The sequence below is a fragment of the Equus caballus genome, chromosome 1 (assembly GCF_041296265.1).
Source record: "Equus caballus isolate H_3958 breed thoroughbred chromosome 1, TB-T2T, whole genome shotgun sequence".
NCBI classification, from domain to species: domain Eukaryota; kingdom Metazoa; phylum Chordata; class Mammalia; order Perissodactyla; family Equidae; genus Equus; species Equus caballus.
In genome coordinates, this window is record NC_091684.1 from 145,746,671 (window position 1) to 145,769,546 (window position 22,876).

At 36.3% G+C, this 22,876-nt stretch overlaps 2 protein-coding genes and 1 long non-coding RNA gene across 5 annotated transcripts in view; 2 read left to right on the forward strand and 1 right to left on the reverse strand.

Annotated features, from left to right (window-relative positions):
- SLTM (SAFB like transcription modulator) overlaps positions 1 to 14,639 on the forward strand; it is a 68,750-nt gene extending 54,111 nt beyond the window's left edge. For both annotated transcript variants that reach the window (XM_070235831.1, XM_023616596.2), the window contains exon 21: positions 14,512 to 14,639. In XM_070235831.1, the coding sequence (XP_070091932.1) occupies positions 14,512 to 14,560 (49 nt within the window). In that variant the 3' untranslated portion in view covers positions 14,561 to 14,639. The remainder of the gene's footprint in view (positions 1 to 14,511) is intronic.
- Positions 11,881 to 22,876, reverse strand: part of MINDY2 (MINDY lysine 48 deubiquitinase 2) — a 69,776-nt gene continuing 58,780 nt past the window's right edge. For both annotated transcript variants that reach the window (XM_023616637.2, XM_023616617.2), the window contains 3 exons: positions 21,279 to 21,452; positions 18,298 to 18,492; positions 11,881 to 17,062 (listed from right to left, as the gene is read on the reverse strand). In XM_023616637.2, the coding sequence (XP_023472405.2) occupies positions 16,934 to 17,062; positions 18,298 to 18,492; positions 21,279 to 21,452 (498 nt within the window). In that variant the 3' untranslated portion in view covers positions 11,881 to 16,933. The remainder of the gene's footprint in view (positions 17,063 to 18,297; positions 18,493 to 21,278; positions 21,453 to 22,876) is intronic.
- LOC138917717 (uncharacterized) lies at positions 18,285 to 21,607 on the forward strand. The gene is made up of 2 exons (XR_011426166.1): positions 18,285 to 18,425; positions 21,314 to 21,607. It is a non-coding gene; the product is annotated as an uncharacterized lncRNA (long non-coding RNA).

Sequence of the window (22,876 nt, forward strand, 5' to 3'; positions counted from 1 at the left end):
TCGTCTGCAAACAGCGAGAGTTTCACTTCTTCCCTCCCTATTTGGATTCCTTTTATTCCTTTTTCTTGCCTGATTGCTCTGGCCAGGACCTCCAGTACTATGTTAAATAAGAGTGGTGATAGAGGGCATCCTTGTCTCGTTCCTGTTTTCAGGGGGATGGTGTTCAGTTTTTGCCCATTGAGTATGATGTTGGCTATGGGTTTGTCATATATGGCCTTTATTATGTTGAGGTAGTTTCCTTCTATGCCCATTTTGTTCAGAGTTTTTATCATAAATGGCTGTTGGATCTTGTCAAATGCCTTCTCTGCATCTATTGAGATGATCATGTGGTTTTTATTCCTCAGTTTGTTGATGTGGTGTATCACGTTGATTGATTTGCGGATGTTGAACCATCCCTGTGTCCTGGACAACTAATTTTTATTTCCTTGAGGGGATTGGAGGGAGAGCGCAGAATATTATCCACCCCTTTATAATCTGAATATTGAAGAAGGTTTTTTGGGTAGTAGAAGTTCGTGCTTAAATAGGTCCCATATTAGATGGGCAGGTGCCTGGCCTGACAATCTGTGGTTAATGGGTCCCAGAAGCCTGTGTACCCTTGATCCAGCCTCCTGCCCTTATGGGATAGGTTGGACATTCATAAAGATAGGGGAGACATTATTAAAGCGTCTCATATGTAACGAGTCTTCATATACATAGCGGTAAGACATATCCTCTGTAAAGACAGGAGAGGGCATTGGAAAGTTTTTTTTAAAGTTGGTGTAAGGTGTGAGTTATCCAAGGAGACTTAAATTAAGAGAGATTAATGCCTGGGGAAAGACAGAGACCATTTAGGGGTCCATTTGCAGATTAGACTTTAAAAAGAAGTTGTTTGAAGAGACCATTATGTCTCTCATGATACTGACTGGGACCTATTGGAAAGATAAAAGTTTTGTTGGTGCCTTTTCCAAGAGCCCAGTATTGTGTTATTTTGAGAAGTGAAATGTGTGTCTTGATCACTATCAGTAATGTCTGGAACTTTGAAGAAGACAAGAAGTGTCTGGTGAGGCTTTGTATTATGGCCTTCGTATGTACAGACATGTGTAACTTTGATTTATATCTTGGGTATCTGTGATGCAAGAGATTCTGAGTTCTTTACCTTAAGGGGAGGGAACAACTCTTAGGCAGTGGCCCAAAAGTTTGTAAAAAGGTGCAGATAGGGCCGTTTGCTGACCAGGACATCCGGTGCTAAGATGATTGCCTGAAGTTTGGCCAGTTTTGCTGACCCTTGTGTCCATCCTTTATCAGCCACATCGTGATTAAGGGATGAAAGCAGCAATATTGCACTCAGCTCCCTCATGTATGGTGGTGGCAATGCTGTCTGTGTATTCTGTGAGCTCCCATTGCTATTCACTCAGTTAATCCCAGACCAAGGGGGTCTGGAGGAGGGGTGACAACTGGCAAGGAACTGAGAACAAAGGAGGCCATTTCTCCTGCAGGTGGAATATGCCAATGGGTCCAGGTTTGGTGCCATCCTGCATCCAGGAGGGCTCAGTAGCAGTGCTAGCTTGTGGGGTGCTGCTTCCATGACCCAAGGCATAATGGGCAGCTGGGTACAGAGGGTCACAGCCTCGGGGTCTGTGAAAAACTCTATTTCCAGGATATCCTAGTATGTGGCCAGCAGTTTCTTTTCTAATGGCATACTGCATGAGGCTGAGAAGGGTAGTTTCTTGCATCAGAAGCCTGTAGGCAACTTAGGTGATCCAGAGGCTCCAGGAGGCATGAGGGGAGGTTGTTAAAGCCTCTACAGCAAAGGAGTCTCTAAAGGCACGACAGGAAGTGCCCGTTGATTTTAATTGGGACAGACTCTAGGGCCTTTTGTTGAAGGGAGCTCAATTTAAGGTGGGCTGATTTGCAAGTAGTAACATCAGAGATTAAGTAAAACTTGTAAAGGAGGAATATGTTGTTTTCAGGACCCCAAAATGACTAAAAGATGTTGGACTTGTATGTCCTTCATGAGTGTGTCAAGTGAATCTCCTCAGAGGAGGTTGTCATCAGTGTAATGTAACACCTGTGCTCCTGGAGAAAGCTGAATGCAGTTAAGAGCTTGTCTGCAAAGACTGTGTGTGATGGCAAAACTGTTGAGGTACCCCATGGGTAGCCCAGCAAAAGCGTATGTGTCCCTTCAAAAGTGAAGGCACACAGCCACTGAGAGGCTGTGTAAACAGGCAGTATATAGAACATATCAGTCAAATCTATAATAGCTAAAGATTTGCCAGTTTCTGACCGGATAGCATCAGTAATTTCAATAATATTGGGTATTGGGTATGGGGACCTTCATGGATGGGACCACACAATTAAGATTGCAGTAATCCAGTGCAAGGCATCATTCATTCTTTCTAGGTTTAAGAATAGGCAAAAGTGGGCTGTCAAATATAGAAGCAGTGGGAATAATCACCCATTCATTAGGTTTTATATAGTAAGTTTCCATCCTTGAAGGCCCTGTTTTAACGATGATTGGGCCATATTAACTACTAACCAGGGGTCCATGGGTCCCATTTTGTCAAGCCAATTTGTAAGTGCCAAAGACTTAATTCAGTTTTAATTTGTTACTCATGTATCTATGCTCACTATGGAATATTTTAGGGCAATGGGTACTCTGGCTATGGAAAATTTAGGCAAGGCTGTAGTTAAAGTGAGGCATACCTATTTTTTCCTCTATTTTATATTTAGTACTCTTCTAAGATTATTAGGGTACCATGTTCAAATTTAGTGAGATCCCCAGGTATAACTGTAATTTGAGCCCCAGGATTAAGTCCATAAAGCTTTGCCAGTTGGTGCATTTTAGTGAATGTTAAAGTTAATTCAGAACCTATTTGTTGTAGAGGCACAAGAGCCAATTGGTGCCCTTTTAATCTTTTTGTTATATAAATACTTTTAGTAAATTTTGCATTTTCAATTGGTTCAAATTGTGGACCTTTGTTTCAATTTAATATGTGTGTGTGTGTGTGTGTGTGTGTGTGTATTTATTTCCTTGACCTGTATCCAGGCTTCTTTCTTTCTTCCTTCCTTTCCTTTCCTCCCTCCCTCCCTCTACCCCTTCCCTCTCGTTTTGTCACTGAATATACTGAGGGGAGGTTCTTTAGCCTCCTTATACTTAGACATTTTTTTCCTCCAGGGACCCTCAAATTGGTATTGTTAGGGTTAGGGACCTCCCCAGGGCAATGGTTGTATGGTTAAGGACCTGGGCTTAAGTTAGGTTTGAATTAATCCCTTTACCGTGCCTCAGGGGTATTTTCTCTTATAACTCTGAGAATTAGGTTTTTCCTTGCAATGCAGCAGCAAAATGCTGGCCCCACAGCCCATGGAAACTACTCTGCTACAGATCTGCTTTTTCCACATGGGAGAGGCCACAGTTTTCAGTTTCCATCTGTGCCTGATGACTCATAGTACCAACCTTGTAGGTGGGTTATGGGAAAAGGGAGGGGAGAGGCATGGCCTGCTCCTAGGTGGCTGTCTTTCCTTCCAAGGCTTTTCAGTCTACCTCTGAGGGATGTGGGTTGGGCCTTAGAGCAATAGATCCTCTCCTTGGGACGATGCACTGAACCTATGTCTGAAGCATCAGTCCCTGGGCATTTGCTGTGTGGTGGCACTTAGTAAGGCCCAAGTACACTGTCTAGGGGTCTTGCATTATTTAAGCAATTGGTAACCTCGCAGGTATTCTGGGTGGGGAGGGAGGGTGGTACAGGGATGAGATATTTCCCCTCTAGCCCCTCCCCAGCCCTTCCTACTTGCTTTAAGATTTTCTATTTATCACTGGTTTTCAGCAACTCGACTATGTGTGTTGGTATGTGCATGTTTCCTACTTGTAGTTTGTTGAGATTCTTAGCTCTGTAACTATATATATATATATATATATTTTTTTTTTAAATGATTCAGTTTTTTTTTTTTTTCTGCTTTATCTCCCCAAGTCCCCCGGCACATAGTTGTATTATCTTAGTTGCAGGTCCTTCTCGTTGTGGCATGTGGGACACTGCCTCAATGTGGCCTGATGAGCAGTGCCATGTCCACGCCCAGGATCCAAACTGGTAAAACCCTGGGCCGCCACAGTGGAGCACTCAAACTTAACCACTCAGCCATGGGGCCAGCCCCCTGTAACTATATTTTTTTAAATCAAATTGGAAAATTTTAGCCAGTTTTCTTTCTATATTTTTTCTACACTTCCTACTCTCATTAAGAGACTTCATTTACATATATTTTCTAACTTGATGTTGCCTTACAAGACCCTGAACTTCTATTTATTTTTTTCATTCATTTAATCTTTGTGCCTTCACATTTACCAGTCTTTTTCTTCTGCAATGTCTAATCCACTGTTAATCTGATCCTGTGAAAATTTAATTTTACACTTTTTTTTATCTTTAAAGTTCTATTTGGGTTTTTTTAATGTTTGATTTTTTCTTTTCTTTTTTTTTGCTGAGGAAGATTACCCTGAACTAACAGCTGTTGCCAATCTTCCTCTTTTTTTGCTTGAGGAAGATTATCCCTAAGCTAACATCTGTGCCAGTCTTCTATTTTATGTGGGATGCTGCCACAGCGTGGCTAGACTAGCAGTCCTAGGTTCACACCTGGGATCCAAAGCTGTGAACCCCAGGCTGCTGAAGCGGAGCACATGAACTTAACCACTATGCCACAGGGCCGGTCCCTGTGGCTCCATCTTTTATTGATAAATAGTGATACACAATACATTGCATACGAACATAATAAATTTTGACATATATATATACACACACACATATGCATATATCTCCAAGAAACTACCACAATAATCAAAATTAAGAATATATCCATCGTTTCCAAGTTTCCTTATGCCCCTTTGTAATCCATCTTTATCATCCACTCCCACTCTATCCACAGACAACCACTGATATACTTTATGTCCTATAGATTAGTTTGCATTTTCTAGAATTTTATATAAGTGGAATCATAAGTATAGGCTCATTTTTATCTGCTTCTTTTACTCACCATACTTAGCAATCCATCCATGTTGTTGCTTGTATCAGTAGTCCATTCATTTACATTGATGAGTAGTACTCTATTGTATGGATGAACCATGATGTGTTTATGCATTCCCTTGATAACGCACATTTGGGTTACTTTCAGTTTTAGGCTCTTTCAAATGAAGTTGCTCTGAAGAGTGGGATAGGTGAGTTGTATGGCAGGTGTATGTTTAACTTTTTGAGAAAGCACCAAACTTTTCCAAAGTGTTGTATAATATTGTTTGTTTGATTGTATTGTTTTATATTCATACCAGTTGTGTAAGAGTTCCAAGTGTTTCACATCTTTACCAACACTTGGTATTATTAATCTTTTTAATTTTAGCCATTCTGGTGAATGTGTAGTGGTATCCCATTATGGTTTTAATTTGCATTTCCCTATGACTAATGATGTTGAGCATCTTTTCATGTACTTATTTGCTATTTGTATACATATATATTTAAGATTTTATTTTTCCTTTTTCTCCCCAAGAGCCCTGGTACATAGTTGTGTATTTTTAGTTGTGGGTCCTTCTAGTTGTGGCATGTGGGATGCCGCCTCAGCATGATTTGATGAGCGGTGCCATGTCCACGCCCAGGATTCGAACTGACGAAACCATGGGCCACCAAAGCAGAGCGCGAGAACTCAACCACTTGGTCACGGGGCCGGCCCCCTGTATATTTTCTTTGATGAAGTGCCTGTTCAATCTTTTGCCAACTTCTTATTTTTTCCTTCTTACTGAGTTGTAAGAGCTCCTTATATATTAATACAAGTCCTTTGTCAGTATGTGCTTTGGAAGTATTTTCTCTCAGTCTTTAGTTTGCCTTTCCATTTTCTTAGGTATCCTTAGGAGAGCAAAAGTTTAAAATTTTGATGAAATATAATCATGTTCATTGATTAAGAGATTAAATATTATGATGTCATTTCTTACCAAATTGATACATAGATTCAATACAATCTCATACAATCCCAATCAAAATTCATATGGCTTTTCTTGTAGAAATTGGCAGGTTGGTTTTAAAATTATATAGAAATGTAATTATATAAGAGTCAAAACAAACTTGAATAGTCCAAACAACCTTGATAAGCAGAAAAAAATCAATTATTCCTGCTACATGGTTTCAAGACTTTTTATACAGCAACATAGATCAAGATGTTACAGTACTGACATAAAGATAGAGTAATAGATCAATGAAATCCAGAAAACAAAAATCCACACATTTATGGTTAATGATTTTGACAAAGATATCTATATAGTTAAGTGGGGAAAGGATAATCTTTTCAATAAATAGGGCTGAAATAATGGAATAGCCACATGCAAAAAAATGAATCTTGATCTTTACCCGACACCATATAGAAAAATTATCTTGAAATGGATCATAGACCTAACAGTAAGAACTAAAACCATGGCACATCCAGAAGAGGAGCAAATCTTAGTGATTCTAGGTTCAAAATTTTGATTAGATACCAGAAATGTATAAGAAAAATTTCAAAAATACAATGAGTCATTTAAAAAAGAAAGAGGTCATTGGAATATATGAGGTATGCAAATACTTAACTGAATTTTGCTGAAATATTTATGAAGGGAAATAAATCTAAAAAGCAGTGATAAATACAAACAATGCACATGTAATTTGTCCTCCAAATCCTTCTATCAGTAGAAAAACCACCTCTAGAAAGATGCAGTTTTTCAGCTTGAGTAAAACTGTTCTTTTGGTAAATCAAAAGTGTAGAAAGAAAAGCTTCAGAAATTTTCAGGCCATAACCTTTGACCTTTTAATGAAAGATTTAAGTATCCCATTCCCACCCCAATGGGAAAAAAACCACCACAAAACACTGATGAGGTGAGATTTCAAATACTTAGTCCCAGAATCTGACTTTAAAGGATTTTCTTCAGCCTCCCTATGTTGAGATTAATTCCGTCGTTTAGGAGAACTGATGACCATTGTCTATATCAAAGGAGTCAAGAATGGCATGCAAATTTGTGAAAGCTTCTATAATTTTGAAGTAAAGAGAGTGGGTTTTGGAGTTAGACAGACAGGTTTGGTTTTAAATTTCAACATTGCCACTGGGAATGACCTTTTACCAGTTGCTTAATCTTTCAAGTTTCTGTTTCCTTAACTGTGACAGTATCAACCTCCTAAAATTGCTGTGAGGATGAAGTAAGAATAGGAATATAAACAGTACAATGTCTGATACATAGTAATATCCCAATAAAGGAAGAGTATTGTTGTTATAATTATTAGTAAGCAGTCTGTTCCCTGTTTTAAGGACTAAGGTATTCGGTGAAATGCCAGTATTCAGAGGCTATCGCCTTATCATCACTTCTTTCTAGTGACTTATTTAATAAGGCTGGCAGCCCAAAGAAAAATCTTCAAAAGGATGAAGAACCCTTTGTAGGCTGTCAGCCTTTGCCTCAGTCAACTGAAGAGTAACAGAATGTGCTACCCCAAAATATGCTTCTTTGACATAGTATTATTTTAAACTGATTATTTTGAGAAACAGCAGACACAGAAGCTCTGAAAACAGAGAAGTTACCCTTTTGTAATGGAAATTTACATTTATAAAGAAAATCTTCCTTTACCAGAAAGAGGATGACTAAAGCGCAAGAGAATCTTATCAATGGAGAAGGCACCAACTAAAGACTTTGCAGAACAAATCTTTTTCTTGTTTACCATACTTTTTCTCCCCAGTTATGGGGTTACTTCCCCATAACTGGTCTCCCCACCACACTTCTTTCTTTTGTCTTTAGCTGAAATGGTATTAGAGCCTGGATTCTAAGCCACATCTCAGAGTTACTAATTTTCCCCTATCTTCCACATGTACATGAGATATACATGTTAATAAATTTGTGTTTTTTTATTAATATTGTTTTTTGTGTGAGTGTGAGGAAGATTGGCCCTGAGCTAACATCCTTTGCCAATCTTCCTCTTTTTGCATGAGGAAGATTGTTGCTGAGTGACGAATAAAAATGGCAAGCAATAGGATATATTGGAGAATATGAGGAAGCCATTTGGTATAAACCTAATTTGGCCTGAACTTGTCTTTCCAAAAGGGCCTGACCGTAGCTGTTGAGCATGCATTGTATGTCTGGTTTAGATATTCCCTATGGCAAGAACAAAGGCCCTTGAGATAAAGGTGCAACTTCCCTCCCCCTCCCAACGTTGGCATCTCCTTAAGGATTAAGCATCTTTCCTTAGGCTAGAAACTGATTGCTGCGCTCACCTGTGGCCGCCCAGCTCGAGACAACAGGCTTGCCTCCTGCTACGCCCATCAAGATAGCAGACCCACTACCTGCTGTGTCCATCAAGCGCTGTGCTGACAGGGCAATCTTGTGACTATTGTGGGAGGGACATCTCAATCATATGTGAAACGTCCTGCTTGGGGGTATATAACCACTCTGTACACCTCACTTCTTTGGTGCCCTTTCTTCCTTTGGGAAGAAAGGCCCCGGGCCATGGTCCTCAGATTTCAGCTCAGAATAAACTCACCCAAATTTTCATTTATAGATTGGTTATGGATTATTTTCGTGGACATGAGCTAACATCTGTGCCAATCTTGTATTTTACGTGGGATGCTTTCACAGCGTGGCCTGATGAGCAGTGCTAGGTCTGCGCCTGCGATCTGAACCTGAAAACCCTGGGCCACCAAAGCAGAGCAGGCAAACTTAACCACTATGCCACTGGGCTGGCCCCTATTTGTTTTTCTCTTATTAATCTCTTTTCTGTTACATGGGTCCCAGCTGAGAAGTTAGAAGGGTAGGAGAAAAATGATTTTTTCCTCCCCAATAGGGCCTTGAATTTGTTGAAGGTGCTGCCTTTAGCCTGACTTTCTTAGTCCTATGCGCTTGACTTCTATTATACCCACTTTTAAAATTTAATGCCACAGCTTTAAATTCAGATCATTGACTGTCCAAATGTGGTCATTCCTATTAAGTCTAGCTTCCTGGGTTTCCTGGTATATTGTATTCTTGATAAGTGAGTAACCAAATTACTCTCCAAGGAGAACATGCCACAATTTCCAAAGTTATATGTGGAATTCATGATTATATTATTCTGTGTATTCTAAAGTTTTGTTTGTTCCTCATTTTTCACTCTGAGCCATTCTGAGTCCAGGTTGATCTCAGCCCTCATGGCAGGATTAACATTATAATTGGAGAAAATAGAAAAAAAATTTTTTTTTTTAAGATTTTATTTTTCCTTTTTCTCCCCAAAGCTCCCCAGCACAAAGTTGTATGTTTTCTTTAGTCGTGGGTCTTTCTAGTTGTGGCATGTGGGATGCCGCCTCAGCATGGCTTGATGAGCAGTGCCATGTCTGCGCTCAGGATCCGAACCAGTGAAACCCTGGGCCACTGAAGCGGAGCAGGTGAACTTAACCACTGGCCACAGGGTTGGCCCCAGAAAAATGTTTACTTTTACAAGGCTTAAGTAGCCTTCTTAATCTCCTTAATCAAAGTATCTTCTCATTAGTTCCCTCTCTATATATAACTTTTATGCTAATGTGGAAAACTAATTCCATAACCCAACTTATTAGTTATCCTACTTAAAGGACAAGCAAGCAATAACTACATAATATAGGTATTTAAAAAAATTCCTCTAAATAGATATTCAAGTTCATTTGAAGTAATTATCATGTAATTTGCCAAGAAAATCAAGATGAATAAGACATGATCCCTGTCCTTAAAGGCTCACAACCTAGCTTAAGCTATGAGGAGAGGTCTGCAAAACACTATGAGGAATGACCAATTCTGCTTAGAGGGCTAGGGAGTCTAAGAAAGCTTTAGAGAAATGTCTGACATTAGCCGGTTTGGACATTAAATTGTTGGACCAAAACTTTACAGCAGGGTTGGCTTGGTGTAAAGAGAAAATGATTCCTTCTCAGCTCTTTCTTACTTAGTCCTCCAAGAGGATAGAAGTATCAGATATAATAAATCTACCACTGGGATCAGGTAGTTAACTATGATTAGGTTTAGAGTAAATTGTTTCTTTGTTCCCACTTCTGGGGGGAAAATCAGTCTTTATCAAGAGTTGGTCCAAGTGTTCTAAGAGTTAATCCTAGGTAAATGTGAATCAGTATGTCAATTCCCTAATTCCACATTCATCTTAAATTTGTAAGAAGTAGCTTACTGAGACGAATATACATAGCAGAAAGACTGTTTGGTCTAAATATCAAAGTTTATTGAAATAAAATATAATCTATAATAAAAAATACTAAAGGTGATATCACTGGTTACAGTTTTAAGTATATTAACAAAAACTCCAACATTTTAATCCAAGAATGACCTATCCTTGTAGTACAATAACAAACATGAAATTAAATGTTGAATAATACTGAATAATTCTGTTAGAAATATACTTTCCTGTCTATGTTTGATATGCCTTTTTTTAGGAATATCCTCCCAAAGTGAAACTTTTGAAACTTGTTTAAGACATAGTTTTAGAATTAAATAGTTTTAGCATAATTAGCTTTTAAAACAACTTTCTTTCACAGAAATTCAGTTCAACCCTAAGCTGGGTAGATGCTTTAAGGTGTCTTTATTAAAAAAATGTATTTCAATGCACTTCCTCAATCTCTAGGGTTGCTGTTATTCTCAAACTGGAATTTAAGCTGGTCATAAAGCAAAAGAGATGAATTATTTCAGAAGTAGAAAGGGCATTAAGACAGTAAAGGAAAGGAGGAGAAAAAATAGGCACTCATATGCAATCTATATATTTAAGCTCTTTGAAAACTCTATTTCAGTTGGCCAATTCTGGCCTGGCACAAAGAAATCTATGATATGTCATAGAAACTTCTTGACCCAAATAGTTCAACAGTAAAGTGGAGGAAGAAAATTTGTTTCTTCTTGCTATATAGCATTTCACTTGCTATTCCTCAAAATATGTGCCACAATCCAATTGTTCTGCACAATTCAAGGAAAAAGGCTCACATGCACTAACTTTAGGAAATGACTTTCAAGGTACCTCTGCCGTTTCCCAAGTGAAGATTATCCCTTTTGCTGACTGTCGTGTAGCAATCATACATCAGTCTTCTATCCTATTGTCCTACTTGTGATATGTTGATCTGTGAAAACAATAATTGTCATTTTATTGAGGAAGATAGCTTTTTAACCAAAAACTGGTGGAAGATTTTCAAACCCTCATCTTTACAAATCTGTAAAGCTAAGATATACTATGTACTCAGGGAAAAAATGGTTATTTCATACAACTAAAATACAAAAAAAGAACAACAACAAAAACCAACAAAATTGAGAGAAACACAGGACAGATCTTCAAAGATTAAATGCCAATCTTAGTCTTCAAATACATTCCCTTAGTTCAAACTGCTCTGTAGGGTATTTCAGTCATAATGCCTATTTGGACAAGTCACTGATTTGGGAATTTAAATGGGCATTTTAGTTTCCCGACTTCCTGTTTGAAGCTGTAAATAATAGAGCCAAAGAAGCCACGATCACTTTCAGAAGAATTTTGCTTTGTGCATCCTCTAATCTAGGAGGCATCCCTGCTTCTCAAAGCAGGATATTACAGTGAGGATGGATATAACATTTTTAAAGTTAATGGTGACAAAGTAAGTGATTTGAAGAAATTCTTAGAATATCAGATGAAATAGAGAAACATTGTAGAATAATAATATAGCTTTTTGTTTTTAAAATCTACTGTCGTTATTTAAAGCTTAGGTTTTGTATTTCTGCCATGGTATTTCAACACCTTATCTGGGATAGTACCATGCCCTAAAAAATATGTTATAGGCAGACAAGTCTAAATCAGGACAATAGGATAAAGCTGAATTTGAGGCAATAGTTGAAGACTTTTACCCTGTTTTTTGAGTTTAATTTTTTTGAGATCAGAAAAGTGAAATTAGAAACTAGAATCCTTCATGTAAAAATATGTATACATACCACAATTTATTAAACTCTGATTTCTTAACGCAGAAACACCAGGATTAAGAGACGTGCACAAATTAAAATTTAGATAGATCTTCAAAATACGTTAAACTTATCAGAGTCCTGCAATTTGTCCCTCAGACTTCATTTTCTCGATTTTGAATTTATTTCGTTCAGGAAGCTTTTGATTTTAAATTTTAGTTTGTTTTAAAGAGTCACCCAAGGAGAGTAACCTCAATTCTTCATAATGTTTTCCCATTAGCTTTAGAAGTGTTAGATATCAGTGAAAAAAATACACTAAATTACCAGAGAACCTAATAACTCTGATTCCGATGAGTTCCTTTACCATTTTCACTCACTTCCTAAAAGGAAATTAACTGCACATTATCAAATAACATTTTATACTAACAGAAATAATTTAAATAGCCCTAAAAATGACAGTACTTGAGAGATCTAAATAAATTCCATCCATGCAAAAAAAGCTTACATATATGTATTAGTAATCTGATACCAGCGTACTTTGTCCCATGGAGGAAAAGGCAAAAAGAATCTAAATATTTAGATATATGGAAGATACTGGAAGAAAACAGGTCTTTAATGATTTTACACTCTCAAAATACTCTTGATTTTGACCCTATAGTCCACAAAAGCAACTACAGAACAGAAAAGCAACTGTAAAATACATTTTAGGAAGAGATGATGCCATACTCAAAGATAAGATAATTCTACAAATTTTGACAGCAGCAAAAAAACTGGCTTAAGAAATATTGTCATTGGGAAAAAAGTCTGCACATTCAAGAATAAAAGATGTACAAAATTTATGATTATTTAAATAACACTCTGTGCTTATACTAAGCCCTTTATTCAGGAGTGCAGAGCACTAAAAAAATGAGCATCCTTTACATATGTAAAGCGAGGCACAGAAAGTTTGCCCATGGCAAGATAAAAGCCCAGGTGTTTAGACATAAAACGATTCAGAATTCCACATTTCCAGTTTCTCAAAATCCAAATTATATACTATCTTTAATGCCTTCAAGTTATTTTATCAACATTGGTAAGTTTACAAGTATAGTTTAAGTTGTATGCCCAAGTATTGTGTGACAAGTAAAGCCCATAAGCTTTCCATCATGCTTTAACATAACTGGCACAGTGAATAGGAAAGTTAAGCAAAATGTAATCAATTTGCCTTTTTAAAAAAATTTTAAACAAATGAGACTGTATGAGGACAATGCTGGAAATTCTTGCCTTGATTTTTCTCCAGCAGGATTTTATAAATATCTGCTTCATATGCCAACATTAATACAGGGACCATATTAATTCTTTCGTTAAATATCTATTTGACTTCTAGTCCTCTTTCCTCTCAAGATCTTCTGTCTCTTGGTGAACTAAGTTGGCGATTCACTGAAAACAAAATGTTAAGTGTTTGTGCAAGTACAAAATAGTTAATGTTGAGTTCAGCCAACTAATCTCTGATACTAACTTGCTTAATTAAGCTAAGATCAAGATGTATGAGGAAGAATTCAAAACATAATATGGGATAATTAGTCAAATACTAGAAATGTGAGACGATAAAACAAAATATATTCCAAAACCTAATCCTAAACTTAAATCTATGCCTCATTCAACTACTAACCTGACACCTTGAAATATGGAAGAAGTTACTTTACCTAAGTACACTGGACCAGTATATTATAGGAAGCAGCCAATGCCAATTTTAGCTGCCTCAAAGTGCTTACTGTGTCTATGTACATATGTGCATGTATATTCTTAAAATGGTGATGCTTAAATTTGAGGGAAATTTCCCAGATTCCTTTGAGAATCTAATAGAAGTCATGGATCCTTGCTTTAGAAGTACACACACACACACACACACAGACACACACAAAATAAGTACTTTTAAGTGTTGATAACCTATTGTAAATCATAGCATTGTTGATTCAGTGAGATCAGACGAAGAAAATTTTCATATTATTAATAAAGACTGGTTGCTAACCTTGAGGAATAGGCTTTGAAAGTACAAGAAAGTGCAGTGACCATATCCATTCATTCATGTGCCTCTCTTCCAAGCTCTAACAGTGTTTGATTAATGCAAATGTGTCCCTAATCTAGCCTATAAATATTAAAAACAAAAATGTTTAAGTTCTAACTTCTGCTAGTAATGTACATGTAATAATTTTCAGGTCTTACAAAATGCTGTGAAGGAAAGACTTTAATATACCTCTACCAAACTCCAATGTACCCAAACCAGCAATGAAATGTCTGAATATATAATTTGTTGCCTTGAGCAAAATATAAGGAGAAAGAGACAATAGCTGTTAATTCTTTATAGCCTTCAAGGATGGGAAACCAGTATCTCTGAGAAGTTTGTTTGTTTTAATAGAATCGAACTTTTAATTTTTTCCCCACAGTAATCAAAGCGAACATTTTATCATTATTACTCTTGGTATATCAAACTGAATTCCGGGAATGTAAGAAAGTCTGATCTGGAAATATTACATAGAAAAAAGTTGACTTAACAAACACATTACAGTTTTAGTTATTCCTTATAAGTATACATTGACATCTACTTATCTGATAGCAGCACTGCTGGTTTTGAGTGAGTTTTTTATGTTTTCTTCCAGAGGGAATGCAGAACGGCAGTATTATCTTTGGAACAAATTAAGAAGATAGTAACAAATAACAGAAGAATAACTTCTACACATATATTTTTCAAGGGCAATAAATAGATAAGTATATAATTATGGAAAAATATGCCTCAAATGTGCTTTTAAAAATTCCTCAGGTTTTATTGTTTTGTTTCTGTCTTATTAAAATATAGTGCACTGTCACTACTATCTACTCTGGGAAAAACAAACCCTGAGGTTTGAGTTTCCTCCTTCAACCAACACAGTAATACCAAGAGTAAACTTGGACTAAGGTCAACTTGTTTGAGCCAACATACAATTCTGTAGTGCATTTGATTACTTACCAAAGTACGCATATTCTGGGTTATTATCAAGAGAGTCACCAAATATTTTGTATCAAGGTCTTATACCCCAAACAGGTTCTCTGATGATTTATCATGCTAACATAGGATATTTGAAGGAATAACAAATGTATAACATAAACAGACATGCAATACAGAAGGACATTAAAGACACAGCTTGACCCTGGATTTTTCCCTTAGAATAATTTCTTCCATAAATAAGACTTTACTTTTTACACATAGACTTATGCTATAACCGGTCTTGGATCACGAAGAATGTTAAGGACATAGCTTAAGAAATCTAGACCACATTTTTTGTAGTCTATCGTCACTCCAGACCACAAAAAACATTCTCCGAGTGGATGCTCAGGTTAGATTAAGATGCTCTTAAACAAACAAATTTACCGAGGCTTAGAATATAAATCACATAACTACTTGCAGCAGCAATAGTTGTTTCAAAAATGACTAAAACAAACTTTTAAATATAAAGCATATAAAAAGGACTATTAAGTATAGTTTTCCAAACTAGATCTAGAAATACAGGAAAATATGTGTTGCCTCATAATAAAATTCAATAAATATTCTTTCTAAATCCTATAAACACTACAAGATGTTATAGGTTTATTTGGTTCCCATAAGTTAAAAAAATCTGATTGCTTTTACATAAATTCCTCCAAATTCTATCTATTCTCAAACAGATTTTTGTTAATGCTTTTTCACTAGTCTCAGAGATTATCTCTAACTTCCTTTCAGAAATGTGCTTTTTTGTTGGTTTTAATAAGTATACCTAATTTTCTAGCAAATAAACATGATTTAAGTTTTAAGGTTCAAGGTAATTCTAGAAAAAGGTAGACATCGAACTATCTGCTCTTCTACACTCCCATATTTACAAACCCTAGTGGCCTCCTATGGTTTCCTCCTTACACTCGTCACACTATCAATAAATAGTGGCCTCCTATGGTTTCCTCCTTACACTCGTCACACTATCAATAAATAGTGGCCTCCTATGGTTTCCTCCTTACACTCGTCACACTATCAATAAATAGTGGCCTCCTATGGTTTCCTCCTTACACTCGTCACACTATCAATAAATAGTGGCCTCCTATGGTTCCCTCCTTACACTCGTCACACTATCAATAAATAGTGGCCTCCTATGGTTCCCTCCTTACACTCGTCACACTATCAATAAATAGTGGCCTCCTATGGTTTCCTCCTTACACTCGTCACACTATCAATAAATAGTGGCCTCCTATGGTTTCCTCCTTACACTCGTCACACTATCAATAAATAGTAACTGTGGTCCAAGTCACCTATATTGAAATTTTCAAAATTCCTCAATATTTCACAACACTACAAAGTCATTAATATCTGATTTGGATAGGATATAAGTATTAGTATTATGTGATTTTTTTGCTATTGGAAAAGAAATACAAATTTTTTTTTCTATCTAGATTAAATCCAAACTCCACTATCAGTTCTCAAGATAGTATCTAAAATGTACATTCCTAAAGAAAGGTAAAGCTGTTCAAGGGCTGAACTAGTCCAATATACAATTAAGGGTTATTTATTCCTGTTATTTTTTTCTTTTTTTTTTCTTTTTAAATCCCTATATTAAACCCCTGGTTTCTTGTGGATTAGATCATAATCTAACATTGTAGAAATTAATTTCAGAAACTATTGTGCTAATACTTAGATTTCAGAAAGGAATCAGACAAAATCAATTACCTCCATTCATTGTTAGAACAGAAGATAAAATAGCTTACTAACTGATATGAGTTATGAATGTCACTATGACACAAAATTTGCTGTGATCTGCTTATTTGGCTACAAGTGCAGTATTTTTCATGAATGACAACACACAGCATTTCCAACTTGTAACATGAAACTCCAGCTCATAAAGAGTGTACTGTGTGACTTGAAAAAGTCTGATTGTAACTAAGTAACAACCTTTCCCCTGAAGACATGAACAAAATCCGTTGGGAAATCAGGCACAGACGGTATTTATCGGTTTTTCTTCCTTTCCTCCTGCGGTTTTGTTTCTCAAGGCTATAGATGGTTCCAACAGAATCCAACACTTGTTACAAAATTACACAGCTATTTTTTTCCTTTTCTTTTTCTTTATCTTTTTCTCGAGGTTCCTTTCGTTTACGTTCACTATTTCCAGATTGTCTTCCACTTGATGGAGATGCTTGTGCTGGCTGGCTTTGCTTTAAGAAAAATAAATAGGAAGAAATTACCTCAATTTTTCTAAGGTGCTTAATCATAGTTATCTAGAAAGAAAAGCCACAAGAGTGAAAGGAATCATTAATGGAAAAAGAAGCTATTGGTGTATAGACTTGCTATGTTACGTGGTATCTGAATAATTTTCATTCTGGAATTTCAAAAGATAATGTTTGTAGGATGATACTGCCTGAATCCTCAAATTCAAGAAATATTTATGTTAAAGTATAGAAAATATTGAAGAAAGTGACACCATTTGGTAAACTACAGTAGTTTTTAAAGACCTCATTAAATACTATACTGGAGAAAAAAAATTCTGAGAACTGAGAGTGTGGAATAAGTGTATTCTGTGAAATAGAACTTTTTAAATGAAAAGTTAATCATAACATGGTAGGTTTTAATTTTTAAGCTTGAGGTAGTCAATATTTGAGCTAGAAACAGAAATGCTATACATATTTTAGTGGAGTCTTCTATATTTAAAGTTTTATCAGACCTTTCAGAGCATCTTACTTTCTTGTACATCCAAATCAAGGAACAGTGCTGGCACAGTACAGTTAAACATAAAAGAAGGGGAATATGTTTTCCTTTAATGAAATAAGATTTAACATATAGAAACTCACTTAATAATCACATTTTCAGTGCTTAAAACATTTAACTGGGAAAAGTGAAAGGAGGAAAGGTGCTAACTTTTGTTGAATACCTAGTATATATCAGACATTGGGTTAAGTACTAACATTATTTGTTCTTAACCACAAACCTAAGTTAAGTATTATCTTCTATTTTACACATAGGGAAAATGAGGCTAAGAGAGATAGAGGACTTTGTCCAAGGTGTTGCAACTAGTAAGGGGAGACGGAAACAGGAAATGCAAATTCACATCTATCTGGCTCTGAAGTCTACACTCTTTCCAGTAGCACCTCATACTGCCCTCTAATTGATAGAAAAGACTTTGTTCAAATTGGTTTATATTCCTTGTAGCTATTAAGAACTTAAAAAATAAATCTGAGAAATCTTGCCATCAGAACCTCAGGAAAAGTAATGTCACTAAATGAGAAATATATTAAGATAATCACAAACTTAGGACCGTGTCATAAAACCCAATGGGTGCTAAAATGTTAACATAATTGAAGAGTCAATACCTAATTTAAAAATTCTTATCTCAGTAGATTTCTTCACTGCTAAAGTGATCATTGTATTTCAGAATCAGAACTCGAGTTTTCACCTGGGCCTGTGTAGCAGCAGAAGCAGCAGCTGCTGCTGCTTGTTCCTGCTCCTGATAATATTGAGAAGCTCGTCTATCTTCTTCTTCTTGGAGTTTCTTCGCTAGTTCCAAATCACTGATTCCTTCAGGTATTTGCTCCCAATTGATCTCTTGGCTCTGCTGTTCTTGTTGTAGAGATAATGCCATAAGATAGTCCTAAGAAATTAAATTATAACCATGTTTAGCCATGAGATTTTACCCAAGAACTAATGAGTATAAATATAGAGGTTATATCTATAAAACTATGAGAATGGCTTTTAAAAAACATACCAGAGCTTAAATATAAAAACGAGTTATCTAAGTATTTCTGTTTGGGAACTATAAACTTATTTCGGTGATGTTGCCATTATTCTACTATTAACAATTAATATACATTCACTTAGTTTTTCTACATTCACATACAAACTGAAATACATCTCCCAATCCCTGAAAGTATCACAATTTATTTTCTTTTCCATTTAATGTCATAAAAGTCTTCTGTTTTTTACTTTATTTATTTATGTATTTGTTTTTTCTTTTTTTGGTGAGGAAGATTGGCCCTGAGTGAACATCTGTTGCCAGTCTTCCTCATTTTGCTTGAGGAAGATTGTCACTGAGCTGTGTCAGTGACACAGGAAGCTGTCACTGTCACATCTGTGCCAGTCTTCCTCTATTTTGTATGTGGGATGTCGCCACAGCATGGCTTGATGAGCGACATGTAGGTCTGCACCCAGGATCTGAACCTGTAAACCCCTGGCCACCAAAGTGGAGCATGCAAACTTAATCACTACATCACTGGATTGGCCCTAAGTCTTCTGTTTTTTTAAAAAAATCATAAGAATTTCCCAAGATTATTTACTAAATATTCTCCCAACACATGATTTTTAAAGCCAACACAGTTGTTCATCATACAGTCATATTCAATTACTTAACCACCCCCTTCCTCTTCCCACACACATACCCAGATTATTTCCTATGAGAAAAAGTGATGCATCTTTGGTCAAAAGTCATATTATCTAGGGGCCTGCCCCACAGCCTTGTGGTTAAGTTCAGCACACTCTGCTTCGGTGGCCCAGGTTCATGGGTTTTCATCCTGGGCACAGACCTACACCGTTCATCAACAGTGTGTGGCAGTGACCCATATATAAAATAGAGGAAGACTGGCACAGATGGTAGCTCAGGGATAATCTTCCTCAAGCAAAAGAAAAAGTTATATTATCCAACTTATCCACTTTTATTAAGAATTAGTGCTGAGTGAAACTTGACTACTCTGTGCACCTCCCCCATCTACCCTCAAAATAAGAGAATTTTAAATAATAATAATAATTATTAATATTAATAAATAATAATTAAATAAGAGGACATGTAAAAGGTTGTTGCCTGTGAAGACCCTGTATTAACTAGTATGATTATCTTACTGATACCAAGATTTTGTCCTTCAAATTTTTCTCCTCAGTTCTTCAAACTCTGTTCTTCGCCAAGTCCCACAGTCTTAAATCCACTCCTTCCTTGCTACTTCCACAGACACTATTGTATATATATAACCCTAACACCTTACAATTGGACTACTGTGGCAATCAATTGCTTTACCTTTATTCCCTCTGCTCCAATATTTCTTACATATAGTGGTTAGAAAAGTCCTGCACATCGCTCTTAAGTAATATTTAAAAAACAATGCGGGGCTGGCCCCATGGCTGAGTGGTTAAGTTTGAGCGCTCCACTGCAGGTGGCCCAGTGTTTCGTTGGTTCGGATCCTGGGCGCAGACATGGCACCGCTCATCAGGCCACCGTGAGGCAGCATCCCACATGCCACAACTAGAAGGACCCACAACGAAGAATATACAACTATGTACCAGGGGGCTTTGGGAAGAAAATAAATACATAAATAAAATCTTTAAAAAAATAAAAATAAAAAAAACAAAAAACAAAGCTCCTGTATAGATGCTGAAGGAAAGTAAGTATGTTGATTATCAGGGCTGTTTGTCAAAGGAAAGCCAAGAGTCCTAGAAAGATCAACATTTGTTTGAATCAAGTATTCTGTGCACTCATAGCTTGCTATTCAGATAACCACTATAGAACTTAATATATAACATTAGTTGGTCAATTATCTGCCTCTCCTGCTAGACTGCAGAATGTTTGAGGACAGGACTGAATGATGTATCTTTGTGTCCCCAGGACCTAATTATAGGGCCAGGAATACAACTGCTCAATGAATATTAGCTAAATGAACACAGTCTTTATGCACTTAAATTATTATCAGCGAAACATGTGCCAACTGTTTAAAATAACCATATTTCTGCCTCCGTCAAGGAAGAAGTAATAAACACACTTATGGCTCCCAGCTTGCCCACCTATAGCAAGAAAAATCTCATGTGTCTCAGTTCTAAATGAGAATTCTACTCAGCAGTGCAGCTTCTGCTATAGTCTCCTCCTTATCTTGGACTCTAAGGCTTAGAATATCTACCTACTCTTTGCCCAGTGGATGGCATCTTCAAGATTCCCTCTTTTCTACTTTTTCTGACTAGCCAGAATAGATCTCTGATATGTGCTCATCTCTTCATCTCTACCATTCAAGGCTAAGCCATCATCACCTTTTGCTTGGACTGCTAATCCCTGCCTATACCTGTGTTCTTCCTATGCATTCTTCACTAGGAGCCTTTTAAAAAGGTAAAGTAGATCATGTCACTTCCATGTTTAATACTTGGCACATCTTCCCCACTATAATTAGAATAAAATTCAAACTCTTTACCATGACCTTCACATTAAATATGATCTGGCTTTCTGAACCAAAGTGTATAATTAATGTACATGTAGAGTGATCATTTACCTATTTAGGAAGTGTCAGGAAAATTTCTCAAGTATGTTAATGAATAAATCTTTAGTTCAAAAGTTTTGGATACGTGAACTCACATTTGAAAGGAATGAACATCTTAAACAATATGAAGAAGACAAAACAAACTTACCTGATCTATCTGATCTTGTTGCCCTCTGTATACAGTTTCAGGATCTGAAGGAGGCCGCAGATGAAATTCTGAGTCACAGAAATTTCCATCACCATCGACATTATGTAGGCTTTCCCAAACAACTTTTTCTTCAGTAAGAAACCCCTGGTCTGTTACCAACAAATACAGTAGACCCTTAATAAGAAATAAGCAAAGAAAGAAGACTCTTAAATTGATCAAAACTAGTTAATATTTAAGAGAAATTTTATAATCTGTATGTTTAAAGCATATTAATAACCCCCACTAGTTAGACCTGTACAACATAATAAATGTAGATTTATTATTTTCTATTTTCAAGTAGCTATCTTATTTTCTCACTGGATTAAATCTACCTGGCTCTGAATATGGTTTATAATTGGTATACTACATTATAATAACACTAGGAGCTCTTGGCATGCTTAACTAATACATGACTTTTATAAATAGCCTTTGTGGGTTTATAATCTCCTTTCACAAAATAGAAAAATACTAAATAAGCTCCTAAAAAATATATCAAGTAACAAATAAGACACAGTCACAATAAAATGATATCACATTACCTGTTTTCTTTTTTTAAATTAAGCCTATATGACTAATCCAATCCAATTTTTCCTTTCTCTGAACCATTAGCTGCTCTTCCTCATACACCAGTAGTACTTTGTATCTATTTCCATTGTAGCACTGAATCACACTTTACCATGATTGTGTTTTCCTGCCTCTTTCCCTAGCCTATATTTTTTAATCTCTGTAACTCTGGGCCTAGTGTAGGGTGTATCATCAAGTTGGAACGTAATGTTTATTGAATCAATGAACTCATGTTGTATTTATAGTCACTACCACAGAATTTAGCATTGACCTCTAATTTTTCATATGCATTAGTTCTAACTCCAATCATAAGTAAAGTGTCCATATTATACCATATAGGTTTGTAAGCCATTTTTTCTTCAGAGTTGCTGAGGATATGACTTTCATTTACTTGCTCAGAGTTCCCACTGATTAATATAGTATTTATGATTGCACAAGAATACTTTTCATGTTCTCTCTTATCATTCACAATTAATCTTAGTAGTTAAGTATAAGAAATTCCTTTGAAGAGTTTGGTGGTGGGAGTAGAGAAATTATTGAATAAATTCTGAAGCTTGAAAAAACTAAGTAATTATTATTTTTCAACATTTACTATGTGTCCAGCACTGAGGGACACAGCTCTTCCGAAAGTACAAAGTCTTTCTTGTCTGCTACCAGTTACATTTAAGAGTTAGCTGTAGATACTGATTAATTTATATGGTCATTAAAATTGCTATAGCAACGTTTTGGTATAAAGTTTAAAGACATTGTTTTAAGCAAAACTTAAATCTAGGTTCATGCTTTTTAAAAAAAAAATCAGATATGTTCCAATTCATCAAATATTGGAATGCCTACCATAAGCTCAGCACTATGCTAAGTGCTCGAGGATTCATTTCATGGAAAGCAATGATCCCATTTCTGCTGAGATTAGGTGCTCCTTTCATGTGATTCCATAGAATCCTGCCTTACCAATATCATAGCACTTTATACGTTGAATTGTAGTTGTCTGTTTACTG